General features: G+C 34.8%; 1 protein-coding gene across 1 annotated transcript; it reads left to right on the forward strand.

Moving 5' to 3' along the window:
- The first annotated feature begins 2,287 nt into the window (after positions 1-2,287).
- Positions 2,288-17,225, forward strand: LOC112039842 (cell division control protein 48 homolog B-like). Its single transcript, XM_065763631.1, is given in 17 exon segments — positions 2,288-2,649; positions 2,835-2,881; positions 3,094-3,174; positions 3,632-3,698; positions 3,885-3,941; positions 10,080-10,278; positions 10,421-10,465; positions 11,486-11,541; positions 11,713-11,862; positions 12,472-12,579; positions 13,124-13,223; positions 13,418-13,702; positions 13,783-13,952; positions 14,698-14,826; positions 15,778-15,862; positions 15,988-16,065; positions 16,522-17,225. Coding segments are annotated over 17 exon segments (2,253 nt in total). The 5' UTR covers positions 2,288-2,545; the 3' UTR covers positions 17,014-17,225.
- Positions 17,226-19,833: the final 2,608 nt, after the last annotated feature.

Consider the following 19,833-nt stretch of genomic DNA (forward strand, 5'->3'; position numbering starts at 1 on the left):
CGCCTGGCCGAGAAGGGAGTTGTTGGTGGCCTGGAAACATGATTACCCTTCCCCTTCTCCGCCTCTTGTCAAGCTCTCCCATTCTCTTTATACCAATAAAGGGACGGCTTGACACTTCCCACCGGTTAGTTTTCTCTTAGGGCGGCTCCACCTGGGCCTCTGATTGTAACTTGTACTTTTTCTATTCATGAAATAATAATATCAAGATTTTTTTTTTTTTTCTACTGTCAGATCTTCTATACTTTTTTTTTTCAACCTACTGTAAAACAAATACTTAGAACACTCGCCTGGTGCGCCGGCCAGCACCCTAATCCTTTCCACAGACGGCGCCAATTGTAAGGACTCAATTTGGATTGACCCTGAATACGAATGTGTTTTCAGTCCAATCCAGCCCAAACAATAAATTTATAGAGAGTGGGACAAAGGTTTAGGCGCTGGCCGTCGATCACCATGCATGAACTTTCTTTTATAAAAAATACTAAGAGTTTCTTTACAAATGGGGGGATGCTCCTCGGCCACAGGCCGAGGAGACCCTTTTCTTCTTTCTTTTTTTCCCCCCCACTCTTTTACTTTACTTGCTTTTCTTATGTAGTTTTCACCTGCCTATCTCCTTATTCCATCTGTTGATCATCCATTTGCCTTTCTTCTGGCCGTCCGTCCCATCAGAGGCCTTATCAGTACTCAAGTGGTTCACTCTGATCAACGTTGCCCTGCCAAAGGGTTATATCCCCATTAATGTGGCCAGAGGGGTTAGGTGAATGCATTAAGTGCGAATGTGACAGTTTGCTCTGGGCTTGTCCCCTCCCAAAAGTTATCCTTAGAATGCCGAGGACGAACAGGTTCTCGGCGTGGGTTACAAAAGAGGCTTTGTCTGACTTAGCCTTGGCTGGTCAGTCCTCCTTGGCGTTGGCCTTGAACCTACTATGCGATGAGCTATGGTTATCAGGCCCACCGGCCCCACAAATAGATATAGATTTTAACAATTTTAACTTAGTAATACTATTATTTAAGCATATTTTTTTATTTTAGATGGTAGACTTGATCCAATTAGGTGTTGGAAAATAAAAACTGCTTCTAGGCACAATTCAATTGGCCTTGCACTCTACCTAAAACTTCTACCTAAAATAATTATTTAATAATTTTAGGAAGTGTAAATTATTTCTTCTATTTTACAAATTCTTACTCGACTAAACTTAGCATATGCTTCCATTTTTACTAAAATTTTATTACAATTGCACATATTATTACAATTCTTTCATGTGATTTGTTCAAAATTAGTTCAATTTTTTAAGGTTTTAGTACACCCTATTTGTGACAAGGAAATATCTATTGCTTAATGTATATGCATGTGCAATGAACACTATAAATTGATTACTACATTAACAAAATTGCCAAAAATAAATAATAATTATGGAATACTAGCCTTTGAGCATGCGCTTACACACATGCTTAGAGGCTCTTCTATTTTGTTGGATAAAAGTTAAAAATTTGCATCCATTATAATTTGGAATTGTTACATTTTCCAATAATAAAAAAAAACATAGAGGTGTGATAAAAATTTATTTCATCTACAAACACATAATACTCATTACACCCTAAGCTTTTTTTTTTTTTTTTGGTGATTGGAAAACGTAGTAATCCCAAATTATATTGAATGCAATTATTTTTTTTTTATAGAAATATTGAATGCAAATTATTTATCGTTATCCAACAAAGTAGTAGTGTCTTTGAGCGTTATTAAAGTCTTGTATTTCTTTTTTCTAACATAAACAATATATTTACTTTTTTTTTTATAGAAGAAAAAAATATATGTACTTAAATATACTTCCTCTTTAGGTCTTTCAAAACGGATAATGGGTAAATTGTTTGTAAGGTACTGGAAACAAATTCCAACCACAAATTATATTATTTACAAAATATCTTACCTTATATAATATTAATCGAATATAAAATGCATCATGTTTCCTTAAAAAAAAAATTACTAAATTTAAAATATTTACAAATAACAAATATAAATGGCTTAATATAAAAAATCTAACATATTGTATCAACTATAATTTATTATAAAATATTTTAAGAAGGGTTTAAATTATTATAAAACTCTTTATCAAATTTTCAATTAACTTTAAATTATAGTATAACAATACAAAGTAAAATTTATATTATAAAAAGTTCGAATTTTTTTATTTTATTTTTATTGAAACGGTGCGCATTGGACTATGAACCGTTAACGTTATACAAGCAAAATCTGTGTCGCTCTGAGCTTCGTCAAACTTTAAACCCCATCTCTCTTCTCATTCTCTTCAGTCTTCATCACGCAGAACACACCGCCTCCTCTCTCACGCTCAGCCTCTCGGCGTGCATCGGCGTTTGGTGGGTTTCGGGGGTTTTTTTTTTTTTTTTTCCCTGTGGTGGGTTGTGGTTGCCATTGTAGTGGTTGTGGCCGGTGGAGCGGTGGTGGGGGTTCTGATTTGCAGAGGTTGTAGTACCGGTGATGGTGGTTTTGGGTGGATTGTGTTAGTGCTAAAAGGTATATTTTATCGATATGCCTTCAATGGCGCAAGGAGGTCTCAGAAACTTTACCGAAAACCCTAACCAACTCAACCGCAAGTTCCCCAACCACGAAGCTAAAGTTGACCCCTTTTCCAGGTTTTTTTTTTTTTTTTTTAAGCTTAGTTTCTGTTTGGTTGCTAAGAAAATTTGCGTTTGTCCTTCAAATTTCCGAGAAAGAAAAAAGGATGTATAAAGTTTAAGTCTTTCAGTTATGTTTTGTAGATAAACGAATAAAAATTGACCCTTTTTTTTTGTTAATTTTTATTAAAATTATAATGCAGGAAGCAAAAGATTGCACAACATAGAAAGTCTCTTCCAATCGCTTCGCGTATTTGACTTATTACACTGTCGCTTTCTGGTTTTTTTTTTTTTTTTTTTTTAGTATAAAGTTTCAATCTTTGTTTTTGGGTTTTTCTTATTAATGGGGTTGTTGTTTTTTGAGCTTTCTGGTTTTTTTTTTTTTTTTTTTTTAGTATAAAGTTTCAATCTTTGTTTTTGGGTTTTTCTTATTAATGGGGTTGTTGTTTTTTGTTTTCTTAGTTGAGAAAAGACTAGTTGATGAGGTGAGAAAGAATGATACTTTGATTATTGTTGGTGAAACTGGCAGTGGAAAAACTACCCGTAAGTTTACTTGTCTAGAAAGAATGTCATGGTGATTATTATTATTATTATTATTATCAATGAATGGTGTATTGTGTGAATGGTGCATGATAAAGGTGGTGTTAGTAGTGGAAACATGTGAAAGTAATGTTGCTCCAATCAAAACTTGCCACATTAGCAAGTTGAGAAAAAAGACATATCCCTGGTATTGTGTCTTTTTTCCCCCAAAAATACCCTGAGCGATTTTATTTCCTAAAGTTTAAAGTGATTGCCTTTAGTCATCAAACTTAAAATGATCACTTTTATTTGCGAAAAACTTCAAAGTAATTGATTTTATTCCCGGACACAGCTTAAAGTGATTGCCTTTTAGTCTATAATGTTTCAAATGGAATGATAATGTTGCTCATGGGTTACTAACGATATATTTCTGCCTTTTTTTAAATAAATAAAAAATGATACAGTGGTTTTTATTTTGTAGAGTTGCCACAGTTTCTATTTAACGCTGGATTTTGTTGGGATGGGAGGACTATTGACCACTGTAGCTGGTATGGTACAGTAATTATAACTTTGGTACTGATTTCTCTTTTACTGTTATATGCAAAGTAATCTTACACGTTCATTTTTGGAATTGAAATCCATTACTAAATCAATGGCTCTCAATTCAGGCTTAGTATCTCATGTCATGAATCCTGGCCAGATGTTTAATTTTTTGTGCATTATGTTTGTTGAAGGTTGCTCGATTGCTTGGTTTATATGAAGCAGCAGTTCTGCCCAAAAGAGCAATTCAGGTATGCATACCTATACAGATGTTATAACATTTAAATGTATGAATTGCTATGCCTTGGGTTTATGCAGCACTTAGCACTGTGAATTCTTTTCTTTTTCTTGGTAGATAATAATATCACTTCTCAAGGGGATGCTGTGTTCTTTAAATTTTACTATACATATTGCATTTAACAGTCAATCTATATGATTATGCTATTATCAGCATTCTGTCATTTTGAACAATGATTAAATCCATAGTATCAATTGGACTAGTTTTCTAGTTATAAAAATCTCTTTGAATTGGTTCTGCAATGAAGTAGTAAGTCAAATACATGCAAAAGAACTTTCAAGCTGGGTTAAATACAAATTGTTCATGAGCTTTATCTAGAAGAAAGTTCTGTTGCTAAACACTATTTGATTCTCAAGTGATTTACTCATTTTCTCCACAAAAAGAAAAAAAAAGAAAAAAAAAAGTGATTTAGGGCTTGTTTGGATTAGGCAATTCTCATCACTCAAACTGAGTTATCATCGCTCAAATTGAGAATTAGCATGGGGCCCACTAAAAATCTGGTGTTTGGCTTGATTTTCTATCTTTGTTTTCATCACTCAAACTGAGTTTGAGTGATGCTACAGTGCCGAAAACTGAAAACACCAAATTGGTGTTTTCAGTTTCTGAGTTACATAACTAAGTGGCAGTTCCGTAAAATTCTTGACCTTGTGGAGCCCACCCGTATGATTTGTCCCATCAACATCTCTCTCTCCAACCGGTTCTTCTCTCTCTTTTCCTTCTTCATTTTTGTTTTCCTTTACCTAGAGCTCTCTCTGCTCACTGCCCTTCATTGCTCCTCCACAAGCCACCGCTGCCGCCACCACCACGCCAGTCATCACCATCACAAGCAACCACCACGAGCAACCACAAGTTGTCACCATCAAGCTCAACGATTTGGGTCTCCGATCAACCACAGGTCGTGATTTGGGTCTCCGATGTCGTCACCATCAAGCTCAGCCCAGATCGGTTCATCTCTGATCTAAGGATTCTGATCCAAGCTCGTGATTTGGGTCTCCGATCAACCACAAGTTGTGATTTGGGTCTCCGATCCAAGCTCAGACCAGAGACCCTTCGCCGTGGAGAAGATAGAGAGATAGAGATGGAGAGATGGAGATAGAGATGGCCTGATCTGTTACCGTGCTCTTCATTGTTCATTCTCATCTTTTTTTCTTTTTTTTTTCTTCCTTTCAAACTCTCCATTCGCATCCCTTCTTTTTTCTTCTCTTCAAATGCACACCACAACTGCACACCGGCCTCCAAAGCTACTCACACCTGCTCATCATCGCCACCACTCACCAGCTGTGGGCCGAAAGAAAAGATCAAGATCTGGGCTTGATTTTGGTTTGTTGTTTGATTTGGGTTTGGTGATTGAAAAATGGAGTTTAATTTGGGTTTGGTATTTCTAAAGAAAAAAAATTTGTTTTGGGTTTTGGTGTTTGGTGTTTGTTTCAAAATGGAATTTGATTTGGGTTTGGGGTTTCTAAAGAAAATATTTTTGTTTTGGGTTTTGGGTTCATCCACAAATGTACAGAAATGGGTTTGTGTGTGTGGAGTTTATGTATGTTCTATACAGGATGGTGGGTATGTCTCACGGTGACAGGTGAGGCACTGGGGTTTATGTATGCTCTAAGCTTTTAGCGTTTGTGAGGAAGTGGGTTTGATGGAGTTGGTACAAATTGTGGGAGGAGGCTAGAGCTTTTTTTTTTTTTGGGTTTCTGGAAATCCGTATGAAAATGGAAAGAAAGAAAGTAAGAAATGAAAGAGGCATGAAATGAGGAAATGAAAGTGAAGGGAGAAAGAGAAGAGACGCGGGTAGGCAACTACCATTCTGACCTAACACAGTAAATGGGTCCCACCAGGTTGTGCAAAATTTTGAGTTATAGAGACCAAGATATGAAGCCAAACAAGTTTTAGCTTGAGTGAGTGAAAAAATAGAGTTAGAGAAATAAGTTACGAAAACTGAGTTTGAGTGATGAGAAATGAGATATGAAAACTGAGTATTGAGTTAGGAGCAAACCAAACGGGCCCTTAATCTTTGTTCTTTACTGGTGTAGTTTGGTTCAAGAATTGCGAGGGGGTCAAATTGAAAGAATTTTGGTAGCAACCGTGCAGCAAATCAGGCGTCTGCTGGAAGTGCAGTAATTCAATTGCCATCAAACTTGACTTAATACCACCCTTGGGTTAATTCTTCGCATGTGTTCCTCTCTTTCTTTCTAGAGCTTTGATCTGCACCAATCTGGAGTTCCTGCATTTTTGGTCTCGGCTCTATAAATGAATGACGACAATGAGCCATCACCAAGATTGTTTTTGTGCACACGCACACAGATCTCTGTTCCTCCTGCATCATAAAGCACCTTATTACTTTGTAACTAGAATTTAAATGATTTTGTTGTATGAATTGAGATTCGAGAAGATTAGGCCCTGTTTTGGTTTGAGTGATTTTCATTACTCATCACTCAATTTTCATTACCCATAACTCACTTTTCATCACCCATATCTGACAATTAAGTGCCATAATTTCTGATTGCAAGTCTCTGGTGAGAAAAATTGAAGCAACTTGCATAGAAAGTACAAAATTATGCAGATTAGTTAGCTGAGGAAGGATGTCACCTTAATATATTTTTGCTGTTTATCATGAGCCATCTTATTTGTAAAAACCAGTGTATGGTTGATGTTCAGGGTAAGCTGTCCCTAAATTTTTTTCTTTGAAGAGATTAAATTTTTTTTTCTCCTTATTTATTGCAAATCATACTCATCCCAAAGTTTATGGGAAAAGACTTGTTGAATTCTCTTTTGGAGGAAGCTCGAAATGTCAAGGATAAGTTTCAGATAATCCAGTGGCACACAGCAACAAAGACCAACATACAAAGGAGGCATCTTATCAAAAAAAAAAACATACAAAGAGGCCAAACACTGCATGAAAATGAAACACTATCAAATTGCACTACATAAACCAACAACACCCAGGGAGTTCATCAAATTCTTTGAGTGAGATAGAGAAGTCAAAATGTCTTTCTATAGTAAGTGAGTGAGATAGAGAAGTCAAAATGTCTTTCTATAGTAAGTGAGTGAGATAGAGAAGTCAAAATGTCTTTCTATAGTAAGTTTTTTTTTTTATTTTTTTTTTTTTTAAGTTAAGTCTTGTTTATTCTGTTCATTCTTTCATTGGATTAAATATGTTAGGCTCATTGTTTTGTTGTTTTTGTTAATTCTGGTTTGTTTGCAATGTTATATGTGAGGAATTTGCATCTGTGCTAATTTTATTAGAGATCTTAAGTGTATTATTTCTATATTTGTATTATTCTATTTAATGGGTTGTATTATTCTATTTACAAGCATAGAAATCTCTTATTCTTTTACTAGTCTTCATGGCTGGAATCATAAATGGGCTGTTTCTATAGGTAGAGTAGGAGTGTCATTCTTCATGGACGGAGTATAATTTTAGGGAAAGCATTCAGTTGGGGGGAGATAACGTTCCCTCATTAGGGATGTGATCAAAATGTCGTCCAGTTTGAATCTTGTTATTGAATATATTTTGATGATCTTAATATTAAATCATGAATGTCTAGATACAAGAACCCTTTAAACTAGTTAAATTATTCTTGTGTGTACCGTAAATTTTTTTCACATAAAAGTTGACCCTACATGTGGGTCATGCACATAAATCTACATTTATGTGAGAGGAAAATGTTATACCCTAAGTCTAAGCGTGCATAATATTTTCTCAAAAGCTAGCCCCTAAGTCTATTTAAATATCCATTTTGGCCTTCATAATAGCTCGTGCAGAATTTTATTTTATTTTATTTTATCTATTTTAACATAAGAATCTATTTTTTTTCTATTTAAAAAAACCACTTTTTAGAACATTTATATCATATTATTTATTCTAAACTCTATTTCATTAAATTACCAATTTTTCTTGATTTTTGGAAAACACAAAAAAAGAATAAAAAAACAAAATGCACAATCGCAGTGCTTGCGTATATTTGCACAAGTCTTGTAGCAAACATGCGTTTTGCACAATTGATGTGTAAGTTGATGTGGGTAATTTTTGGGTTTGGTTTAGCAAAAGTTGGGGCTCATGCTAATTTATATACACAGATGTAAATGCTCTTAATTGTATGTTTCAACATTGTCTTCAATAATCTAAACCCCAAATTTGTATATATATATATATATATATTTTTTTTTTTTGGCCCTAGTTTAATTTTTTGTGATTGGTTCTTAAACATTTTCCCATGTCTTCACTCACGTACTGCATGCAACCAAGCAGTGTGTGATCTATATCACCAAGTTCTTATGCGCATCATTGTGTTAGTTTGCATGTGAAGGAAAATGATAGATTAACTCCTCTTGTGTTCGTAGCTTATGGTATCATATTTTATACTAAATGAATTGGAGAATTCTTTTTACTTTCAAATCAATTCCATATCAAGTTTCAGATCAATAGTAATTCCCATGAGAAAAAAGCATCTTGAGCATCTCCTTCCACTATTGCATCGTGACATCTCTACCTTATCTGCACTGAGCTCATGAGCATTCTCATCAACAATGCTATAAAATATAGTATTTAGCATTTCAAAAAGTTACTTTATTCATTTTAACAACTCATTTTACAATACAACCAAAATCAAAAGTTTTATTATTTTACCACTTCATTTAAATATTTTTTTTTATTCTTTCTTTATTCTTTATTCATTGAAATCAATAATTACATTCATTGTTACTACAGTGTTTCATTAAACAAACATTTTTTTTAACATCTTGCTACAGTGGGCTGCTAGAGATAGCAGGCCACTATAGCTAAATGTCAAAATTAATAACATCTAGCACCTTTGGTGGAGGGTGCTTTTTTAAAATTTGATGTTAAATTATAGCATTTATAGCATTTGACATCTTTGCTAAGAATGCTCTTAAGGCTAGTCAAAATGATGACTTGCTACATGCTTTAGAGAGGAGTATTTACTGCATTTCAGTGTTTTCATTTCAGTCATACATATATCAATAGCATGTTCACCGTTGCTGGATCAGCATTCTATTTTGAAAGGCATAGTTTGTCCACTATGCGTTTTTGTGCGTGTTTGAGTACATGATTTGTCCCTCTTAGAACTATGTGATCCTTGTAGGTGCTTGTTTAATCTTTTACAAATTTTGAGATATGAGTACCATCAAATAACTTGGGGCAGGTTTATTAAAGAGATACTTATACTAGATATGGAAGAGGTTGGTTTCCTGGTGGAAAGCAATGAAATGTATCCCTGAGTGGCTAGAAGGTGTTATCAAGATCATGCCCTATAGATTGCCATAGACAGGAACACACAATGGTAAATACTAAATATTGAAATTTGATGGTGATCATGGGAGAATGATACCAAATTTCAATTGCTTGGAAATTAATGCACAAGTAACTTTTTTTTTTTTTTTTTGGAGAAACTTACCCAAATAACTTTTGGAGAGAGTAAGTAAATATACCAATAGAGTGCTCTGTTTGCTGATGTGGCACTTAACGGACATGTCAACAAACCACTAACGGAGAAGTTAATTTAGCTAACAGAAATAAATTTCAAGGTGTAAAACTCAAGTAATCCCAAATGTTAGGAGTGTATTTTACAATTTATCTAAAACTTTTTATGAAAAAATTGATGGCACCCATATATGAGTTTTGGGGATTTTTTTTTTTTTTTCAAAATAATACCAATTTTAAAACAATTTTATTAGTTTCCATAGTTGCTAAACTATTTAGTAAACTAAAGTCTGGAGGGTAAGGGACATGATTTCAATGAAAATTCACCGGGAAGTTGAGTTTTAAACCCTGAGTACCACAAAAGAAAACCAATAAGCCTCAGTCTCTTCTTCTTCTTCCTCTTCTCCCTCTGAAAAAAAATCCACGGCAACCAAAGAAATAACAAAAACACAAACACAAACAAGCGATCAAAGCAGAAACCACATGAAGCAAGAGATCAACCACGAACCCAGCGGCGAACCCAGTTGGTGAACCCACGAACCAGGCGGCGAAACCCACGAACCCAAGCTCGGATTGAACCCACGAACCTGTGTAATCCTCAGGCGAAGGTCGTTTTCCCTCTGATTCCCTCTCTTTTTATTTGTGCAGAGCACACACAACACACATTGTGTCTCTGTCGAATCAAATGGAAAGCGAAGGCAGCAACATCAGCAACGACAACAACGAAAACAAGCAGTGGAGAGCAGAAGAAGCAATAGCAGGAAACGCTGAAGCCCTTCAAGCACTCAGAGAGCTCATCACTTTTCCTCTCTATTACTCTTCACAAGCTAAAAAACTCGGTCTCAAAGTAAGTACTTACATACAAACAAACAAAGACTCTAACTTTATTTACCTTTTATTTCGTATTCAATGATCTTAATCGTTGTTATTAATTAGTATTATGTTCTACCTTTAGTTTTAGCCTAATTACTTTCTGGGTTTGCTTCCAGTGGCCCAAAGGTTTGCTTCTCTATGGTCCACCAGGCACTGGAAAGGTATTTCTCTCTGCCAACTTATACATACATATATATGCTTTAATGGGTTTTGTTTTGTTTAGACTTAAACATGTTCTGTTGTGAAATGGGATTCATTTAGCTTGGCCAAAGAATATATAGGTAATGAGTTGCTTTTGTGGGAATTTGTCAATGAAGTTTGAGGTATGTTTTTGGTCCTGGGCATGAGCATAAACCTCCGTCAGGGTGAATGACCTTGGATTACCCTGGTAACTAGTTCTGGCGGCTGGGGTTAGTTGCCTGTAGATTTTTATGGGTAGAGGCGAGTCTAAAGGACTTTTTTTAGAAAGGTTCCCTGCATTATAAAAAAATAAAAACGAATTTTGAGGAATGATTTCCATTTTTTCCCCTATTAGTTTAGTGGCAGTGAATTTTTTTTCTTGAAAGATTTTATTCTGTGGCAAATGGAGTCCAATGGTGTGTGTGTGTGTGTTTTTTTTTGGGGGGTGGGTGGGGCGTATTTATTTTTAATTCAGCATTTTTTTTTTGTTTAAAAAATGCAGTCTCAGGAAAGAAATGTGTGTGCACTTTTGATGAAACTGTTAATATCTTTGTACAATGTTGTGTTCTTGACAAGTGGGTGTTGTAGGTTTGGGCAAGTTTTTATTTTTTCGGTTGAGTAGTGGGAAGCTGGTTATACCCCGAGATTGTCAGTTCAAGTTTTGTTGGTTATGTTTGGTTTTCAAAAAGAAAACGAGGAACAAAGTGAAAATTTGTGCTACAAATTTTTTTGGGTGAATTTTCTGTAACTCATTCTTTTGCACAGTCAATGGAGGCTGACTCTTTGCAGGGAATGGTGAAGACGGGGTTCACATCTAAGTCCATGTTCTTTATTTAGATTCTCTTTTTGCCTACATGTATGCTTATCTAGGTTTGTCTGTCTAATTCAAGTCTGGGTAGCTTATTGTTGCCGATGAGATGATGCCTTGGTTTGGTTTGCTTGTATTCGAAGTTATGAGATTAATTCCTTTTTCTTTTTTCTTTTTTTCCTTGCTATCCTAGACAAGTTTGGTACGGGCAGTTGTTCAGTAATGTGGTGCACATTTAATCATTATCAGGTATGGGATCATCACTTACTTGTATGTTCTTTGCTTTAGATTTTGAAGACTCTGTTCTTTGTGTGGTGCTGAAGCCTTTGTTCTCTTAAAGGTTTATAGTTTCATGTCCTTCAGACTTTTTATTTGTTTCATCATTTTACAATTGATTTTATTCGTGGGCGTGTTCTGCAGTCCACACTCTGTTCATAGAGCACATGCTGGAGAAAGTGAGAAAGTTTTGAGGGAGGCATTTTCAGAGGCATCATCCCATGCAATGTTGGGCAAGCCATCAGTTATCTTTATTGATGAAATAGATGCACTCTGTCCTCGTCGTGATTTTAGGTATGTAGATGAGAACGTTGATGTATTTGTTACCTCACCATTTGTTCTATGGACTTTTGAACTGCACTTTCTATTAATATGCATTGCAAAAAAATTAATAGCATAAGGAAATTGAATACTTGAAGGAGTTATAAGGAGAGGAGAGGAGAGGAGAGGAAGATTTTTTTTTTTTTTTTCCTCTGTAAGTTGGGGCTTATGATGTAAGTGGGTTAAGGTGGGTAGATGTTTATTGAAAAATATGGTATTAGGTAGTGTTGCAAATCAAGACTTTGTTAGGTTGGCTTCATTTGAGTATCATATCTTTGGTAATTGAATTGTGGATGATGTTGATCATGTGCAATGAGATGAAATTTCTAGTGTCTTGATGATTAAATTTCTAGTGGCCAAAAACTCAAGCTTTTCTGATCTCTATCTGCTCTTCAACACCTATCTTTTTTAACTGTTCTGTGCGTGAACATGTGCGTTGACATTTGAGGCACACTGCAGATATAATGCCATATGCTTTTTTCATTATTTACCTATAAGGTGATGTGGAACATGGCATATAGCTGAACTGTGTCCCTGTGACACTGATTGTAATAGCTGCACTAAGTGATGTTTCATATGCAGAAGGGAGCAAGATGTCCGTGTAGCCTCTCAGCTGTTTACACTAATGGACTCCAGTAAACCTTCCTCAAATTCTGCACCACAAGTTGTTGTAGTTGCCTCCACTAACAGGTTATTGTCTCTCTCAGATCTATAGAGTTAGAGTTTCTGCTGCTCTATTTTCCTACAGACTTGATTATTATACATCTATAAGAGTTTCTTAAGAAATTTACTTTGTCAACATATTTTTCATTATTGGTTATTAACTTATAGAATATATTTGGAGTTGCTACAAATATATGATTTCAGGTTGCCTTAGCGCATTTTTCTGTAGCTTTCCTGCTGTAATTTTGTGATTTTTTATTATTATATCTTGATTGTAGCAATTTCTTAAGTTGAATTGTGTGAAAATTTTATAATTGGTTATTACCATTTGTTCTATGTCAAAGCTTATTTCAAAAGGCTTATTGTGGGCAATGAGCTGTTGTTTCGTCGTGACTTAAACTTTTGAGTCTACCTGATCTTCTACAGAACCTAAGGCTATTGAATTATGCTATGAGTTCAATATCATATAATTTCCAGTACCAGTACCAGTTCCATTTCCTTTGTTTTGTATTTTGTACTGTTTGTATAAGCCTTTAAATATATTTTTAATATCTGATTTCTGTGTACGAAGAGTGGATGCAATTGATCCTGCACTAAGAAGATCAGGGCGCTTTGATGCTGAAGTTGAAGTTACTACACCTACTGAGGAGGAACGCCTTCAAATTCTCAAGGTTAGCATGAGTCTCTTAAATTTATGAGCCATCCTTGGGTCCATTATCCTATGACACTCATCAGTCTCCCAAAATGCTGCCAGTATTGCTTCAAACTAATTTTAAATCTTTTAGCTAGTTTGATAGGAGGTTGGATAGTTAAGTACACTATTATTGGCTGAAGGTTGACATTATTTGTGTTAATTAATTTTCAGCTCTACACAAAGAAGGCTCCTTTAGATCCCAATGTTGACTTAAGGGACATAGCTGCATCTTGCAATGGCTATGTTGGGGCTGACTTGGAAGCTTTATGTCGTGAGGCTACCATATTTGCAGTCAAAAGGTCTTCTGATGCAAATGAAGATGCCAGTGTGCTCAGCTTAACAATTGAAGACTGGGAACATGCAAAAACCATAGTTGGGCCCAGCATAACAAGAGGTGTTACTGTGGAAATCCCAAAGGTGACTTGGGAAGATATTGGAGGACTAAAAGATTTGAAGGTTTGTAATATAAGCTTCTCATTTTGTATTGAATGCCTTGTGGAACTCCTAAGGACATCTTTTTTTTTATTCTTGGACAGAAAAAGCTCCGGCAAGCTGTTGAGTGGCCTATTAAACATTCTGCTGCATTTTCAAGGCTGGGAATATCTCCTGTAAGAGGAATTCTTCTCCATGGGCCTCCAGGATGCTCAAAAACGACCCTTGCTAAAGCTGCAGCTCATGCCGCCCAAGCTTCCTTTTTTTCCCTGAGGTTCGAACTTTTTGCTTGTCCCAACAACTGATATGTAGCTCATGCTGCATTTGTTGGATGTTATTAAATGCTTAGCGTTTGAAGTGCACTTGTTTTATGAATCACCTGCTGTACGCACGTCGAGATTACTCATCAGAAAATTAAAAAGAAGCATTTGAGACTGAAATCTTCAAATTTAACTGTCTGGTTTCTCAATCAAAGTGGTAGACAAAATAAATGTTTACCATCACAAAACAATCTTGAGATTAGCAAATGGGCTAGTCAATGAGCTGTACCCTCTGGTGAGATTTTGGGTAGTAAACTGTGGCCAAGGAGACTGAACCAATAATGAACTAAGAGGTTAAAACAATCCCTTAATCCCTCCAAATCAAGTGTAGCACTTAACAGTAAAATCCGTGCAGAATTAGCTAATCTAGGGACTTGCCATAAGAAGAGACCAACAAAGAAAAAAAATGAAGGATTTTCCTTGTCTAATTTGAATAGTTCCTAAAGAACTAACAAGCTATTGGATGAGTTTTTTTTTTTCTCCCTCAATCTAACAAAATGATATTTCCAATGGCAAAATGTTCTCTTTGGCACTCCCAAAATGGCTATTTTTGTTATCTTCAAAGGAGCCCTTCCTGACATTTGATCCCTTAACAGATTATGATTAGGTTTATGTCTGGCTTTGGCTTATGGTTATGAAAATCTTTATGTTCAACCTTTTAGATTTGTATGCCTTGGAAATTCATAAAGTATGAATCAGTGGTGCAGAATTGTATTCGATGTATGTTGGAGAGGGAGAAGCTTTGTTGCGGAACACATTTCAGAGAGCTCGCCTTGCAGCACCAAGCATAATATTCTTTGATGAGGCAGACGTTGTTGCTGCTAAACGGTTAGTTTGCTTGTGTCGTGTTGTTAATACATGCTAAATATGACTACCCTCCACGTGTTTTGACATTAGCATAAAACTATGTGGTGCATGCAAAGATATGTTTAGACACTAACCTCCACGAGCATGCCTAGATAAAACTTTGTGGTACATGCAAAGATATGTTTGCACAACTTAAGAATACATAATGTGAACTCATGATTGTGGGGATGCGATACATGGAAGGATTGTGATGTAAGTGTTCACTTTCTGACAGTTTCTGTTGGTTTCCACAGGATATCATGCTTGTCAATTTTTTTGTTTCAATTCTAGTTGTAAAAATTTATATTGGATAATTTGGATATTTTTACAAAGGACGTGGGAAATGGAATAATTTTTCTTTGCTAATTTTTTTATAAATGAGTTCATTTTGTTTTTCATAATACTTAAAATAAGACCATCTGTATTTCATCCTTTTACATGAGGTTTTTTATTTTATTTTATTTATTTATTATTTTTTAATATTAATCACTTACAGGAGGAAATTTCCGTCAAATTTTCTTAAACCTTTTGTTCTAAGGATTGATCTGTTCACTTTCAAATGATGACAGCATGAAATCACTTTGATTGTGTGTCTCCCTACAACTCCTATGATTCAAGGAGTACAGCACCTGTTAAATCCTTTCTAGTATGTATGTATTTTGCTGTTCTGGAAACTCAAAATGGTTGCTTGGTGATACAAGCCTGAACAATTAGGTGGTTGAACTGTGTCAGTTGGTCCACAAAATTCCAACAACCAGATTTTCTATAGAGAACCATGAACTATTTATTGCCATGCAGGATTAAGTATGATATCAGCTAGCGTAAGGTGTTAGTATGTTATCCAACTTACCTTATCGTATATGTAGTTTTAGTTTGGCTTTTTTTCCTCTCACACTCTATCTGCTTCTTCCTTCCTCTTATTTAAAATGGCAGTGGAAGTTCAAGCAGCAACATTACAGTTGGAGAGAGGCTTCTATCTACTTTACTAACTGAAATGGATGGTTTAGAAGAGGCTAAAGTAAGCATTTGTGCGCAATAATTATTTTATTTTCCAGTTATCTTAAAATTTTCTGTAGGATAAAATGGAAAGAGCTTCTAGTTTCTTTTCCTCTAATTCATGTTTATGCTCATTTTCTTTTTAAGGGAATTCTTGTTTTGGCTGCTACAAATCGTCCTCACGCAATTGATGCTGCACTTATGCGCCCTGGACGCTTTGATCTGGTAAGAAAGTTTGTTCACTGTGTCCTTCATGTTCATAGTGAGTATTATACTTGTAAAGTTGGTCTCTCTCTAGTTAGTGCAAAGTTTGAGATTATGAACTTCAAAATAGCGAGTTAGTGAATTCGTTTGCATCCCTGTCATCTTGCATGAGATAACACTATATTACTTCAGATTCCTGAACTTTTTGTGGTACTCTTTTATGTAAGATATACTGTTCCAATTAAAGTTAATAGTCTAGTGTGGGAAACAAGTATTGGTCTTTTTGTGGTTTTCCCTTGTAATTTTTCTGGTTTGCTTTGTGCTCTTTTTGCTTAAGCAGTTTTTTTCAATATACATCTTTCTTACTTATAAAAGAAAAAAAGGTATTGGCTTGTTAGTGTCCTGTTGAATATTTAGTTTTTTGGGTCTTAGGCAAGTCTTTTTTGACTTGTCTTTGTTTTATTAATGAAATTGTAGGTTCTATATGTACCACTACCCGATCTAGAAGGTCGGTATGAGATACTTCGTGTACATACACGTAATATGAAAATAGGACCGGATGTTGATCTCAGAAGAATAGCAGGAGATACCGAACTTTTCACAGGAGCTGAACTGGAGGGTCTGTGTAGGGAAGCTGGAATTGTTGCTTTGAGGGAAGACATTACTGCTACTGTTGTGTGTGATCGGCATTTCCAGATTGTTAAGGATTCTTTGAAACCCGCATTAACAAGGGCAGAAATTGATTCCTATGCATCATTTATGAAAAACCCTTCTGTGAAATGCTCTAGCGAGTTTGTATCTAGTGTCCAGAATGATAGCAAGCACAAAAAAGAAACATTGGGTCCATTATTTACTCTAAAAGTTGGTGTTGTAAGCTTTATCTTACTGGCTGCTGCTGCTACTGCTGCTGCTGCTAAATATTTTCTCACTAGTACAGATCAAACCCTACTTGAACTAGCTACTACCTGAAGAATTTGCTGGAGATGTATGCTATTTTTTTTGTTATAATTAGCCTCTTCCCCTCCACAATTCCATAGTTTAATGTCACTACAAATTTATAAATTTAAATGTATATCTCCAAAGATTTTAAAGAGGTCTTAACTAAAAGTGACCTTTTATGTATTTTTGCTTCCCAGTGTGATGTTGAGGGTTATCTTAAAAAATAAATCTACAAAAATTCATATGGCTTGTACAAAGTTTTAAATATTTTTATGGGGGCTTAAATACCATACACCCTCGAAGGTTGAGATTGCATCTTCAACTATGACAACTAATAATTTACACGTTCGAGTATTGCAATAATATTAATGTGGTCTATCAACATTAGTTAGAATTTTGTTTTTAACTCATACACATGATGTTGCTTTGGACAAAAAAAGCCATTGTCTTAGTCAGGCTAGACTGTAACAAAAGTTGCACATTAGATTAACATCGTTGTAATAATTGGGGCATATTAGAGCGACTAGACTGAATTAGATTTGACTCCGAACTTGAAGATTGTAAGTGTATTTTAAGCATTTAGCCATGTTTTTTTTTTCATTTGCATTGGTTTACATTTTAAGTTCCAAAAGATGGTCATTCATATTGATCTTCGGATGAGTGTTCTCATAGAAGCAGTTAGTATCAATGTTAGCAAAAAAAGAAGTTAATATCCGTGTGGTTTGTTAGCTCATCTACTAAGTTCAATAACCTACTGGTATATATTAATAGAACCGTAATTGGACAAATAACAATCTAGCTGACTTGGAGTTGAGTTGATTGATTTGCTAATTGCTATCCATGCCAATATTTTGTGGGTATGGGCTATCCTCAGAGTCAAAACGTTTGCTGGAAATACATTGTGTCTTTGATAAACCAGAATAGAATTGCCAACCTTTTTTTTTTTTTTTTTTTTAGAGTTTCAACCTATAACACAATAAACCAGAATAGAATTGCCAACCTTTTTTTTTTTTTTTTAGAGAGTTTCAACCTATAACGTCCGCTCTTGATAATATCTCTTTATTATCATACTAAAACACCAATTAGTTTTTAGTGTAGGCAAAAATTGAACCATCAAATCTCTTATTGTAGATGATGTCTCCTTTTCACCACATTTATAATTATATATATATATATATATATAATTATAAATGTTTACCATCACAAAACAATCTTGAGATTAGCAAATGGGCTAGTCAATGAACTTTATCCTTTGGTGAGATTTTGGGTAGTAAACAGTGGCCAAGGAGACTGAACCAATAATTCTTCACATTGGTCAGAAGAGAGACACTTGTCAAATATTGATTGCATTTTCCAAAAAAATCTACCAAGCAATTATTGCATCTCCAATTTTGGCATAGATATTTTTTTTTTTTTATACTATTTTTACTTTTTAACTTTAACTTTTTTACACTTCAATTTTTTTTATTCAAGGGCTGAGATTAAAAGTTGTTTTTTTCAACTATCAATCTCAACCCTTAGATATTGCACTTGATCTCAATCCTAAATTTCCACTAAACCAGTCCCAATAATAATATCCACACCATACTAAAAAAATAATATTACCCATACAAAAATTCTAACAATCAGCATAGCAAAGAACAAACATAGTGCTTCCTCCACCTTGCCATACTGATTATAAGCACCAATCATACAATGGAATGCCACCAAATTTCTTTGGGGAAGTTTGAGTTCCTACTTCCCTTGCATATCTGAAGAAGTCACATGTTGCATACATACCTATAATAGCAATTGCAATTATCATATTGAAATTTAAATTTGAATAAGTAGAATCATATCCAAGCTGCTAGGCACAACCATGAACCCATATTCCATAAGTATGGTAATCCTTAAACATCTCTTTAGCCTAGCTAGCCCAACTCTCATTTACATTCTCAGCAATCAAACTTAGTCGTAGCCACCACATTCCACTTTGAAATAAAGTCAATTGCTTTTCAATCCTGTAGCTTCCAATCTGATCATGACAGATAAATAGGAGGAAAACAACTTATCAAAAAAATAAATAGGAGTAAACCTGTAGAAGCATACACATCCAATTACAACCCAATTTTCATTAAATGATTATGAATATCCATAATTTGTATAAGTAACTTCTGAACATGCTTTTAAAAAATTTGTAGCAAAGAGGTACTTGCATAATTGAGGTCTTAGTGTAAAAAAATTTCACAAAAATCATTTAGCCTGTTCAAAGGATTAAATTTGTTTTATAATTGATGTAGTGATCATCAGCCCATTAATTGTTTCAACTTTGTCATGGTTTTACATTTCTCTAACAAAGTAAGGATAGAGTTGTATGGTCTCTTGAGGGGATCAAGTAAGGAGATATTACATGACAAGAATCATTAATTTGGAAGGTATTTGGGATATATTACATAACAAGACTGGATTTAACCAATAAGTATAAAACAACTTTATACTTTGCTAGTCCTAAAGAAAGCTTCAATGGATATTGAACAACTTTTTTTTTTCTTTTTTTGGTGTGGAGAAAAGGACCTTGAACAACTTCATTCTTTGCTTGGGATTAGAATTATGTAAACCCCATTTAAAAAAGAGCAAGATTGGATAAGCGATTTTCTAGGAAACATTATGGATTCTATCTCAAACAAAATACTAATATACAAAACATACTCAAAATTAGCACTCACTACTATCTTTATGTCAACATTTCTCAAAAGATTGACACTGCTATTGCACATTAAGGAGAAAAAAGTATAGGACTTTAGGCAATAAATAATCTATGCAATTCATCAAATTGATGCTATACTTAGGATGTAAATAAACGTGGAGAAA

The sequence above is a fragment of the Quercus suber genome, unplaced genomic scaffold (assembly GCF_002906115.3).
Source record: "Quercus suber isolate HL8 unplaced genomic scaffold, Cork oak 2.0 scaffold_517, whole genome shotgun sequence".
NCBI lineage: Eukaryota > Viridiplantae > Streptophyta > Magnoliopsida > Fagales > Fagaceae > Quercus > Quercus suber.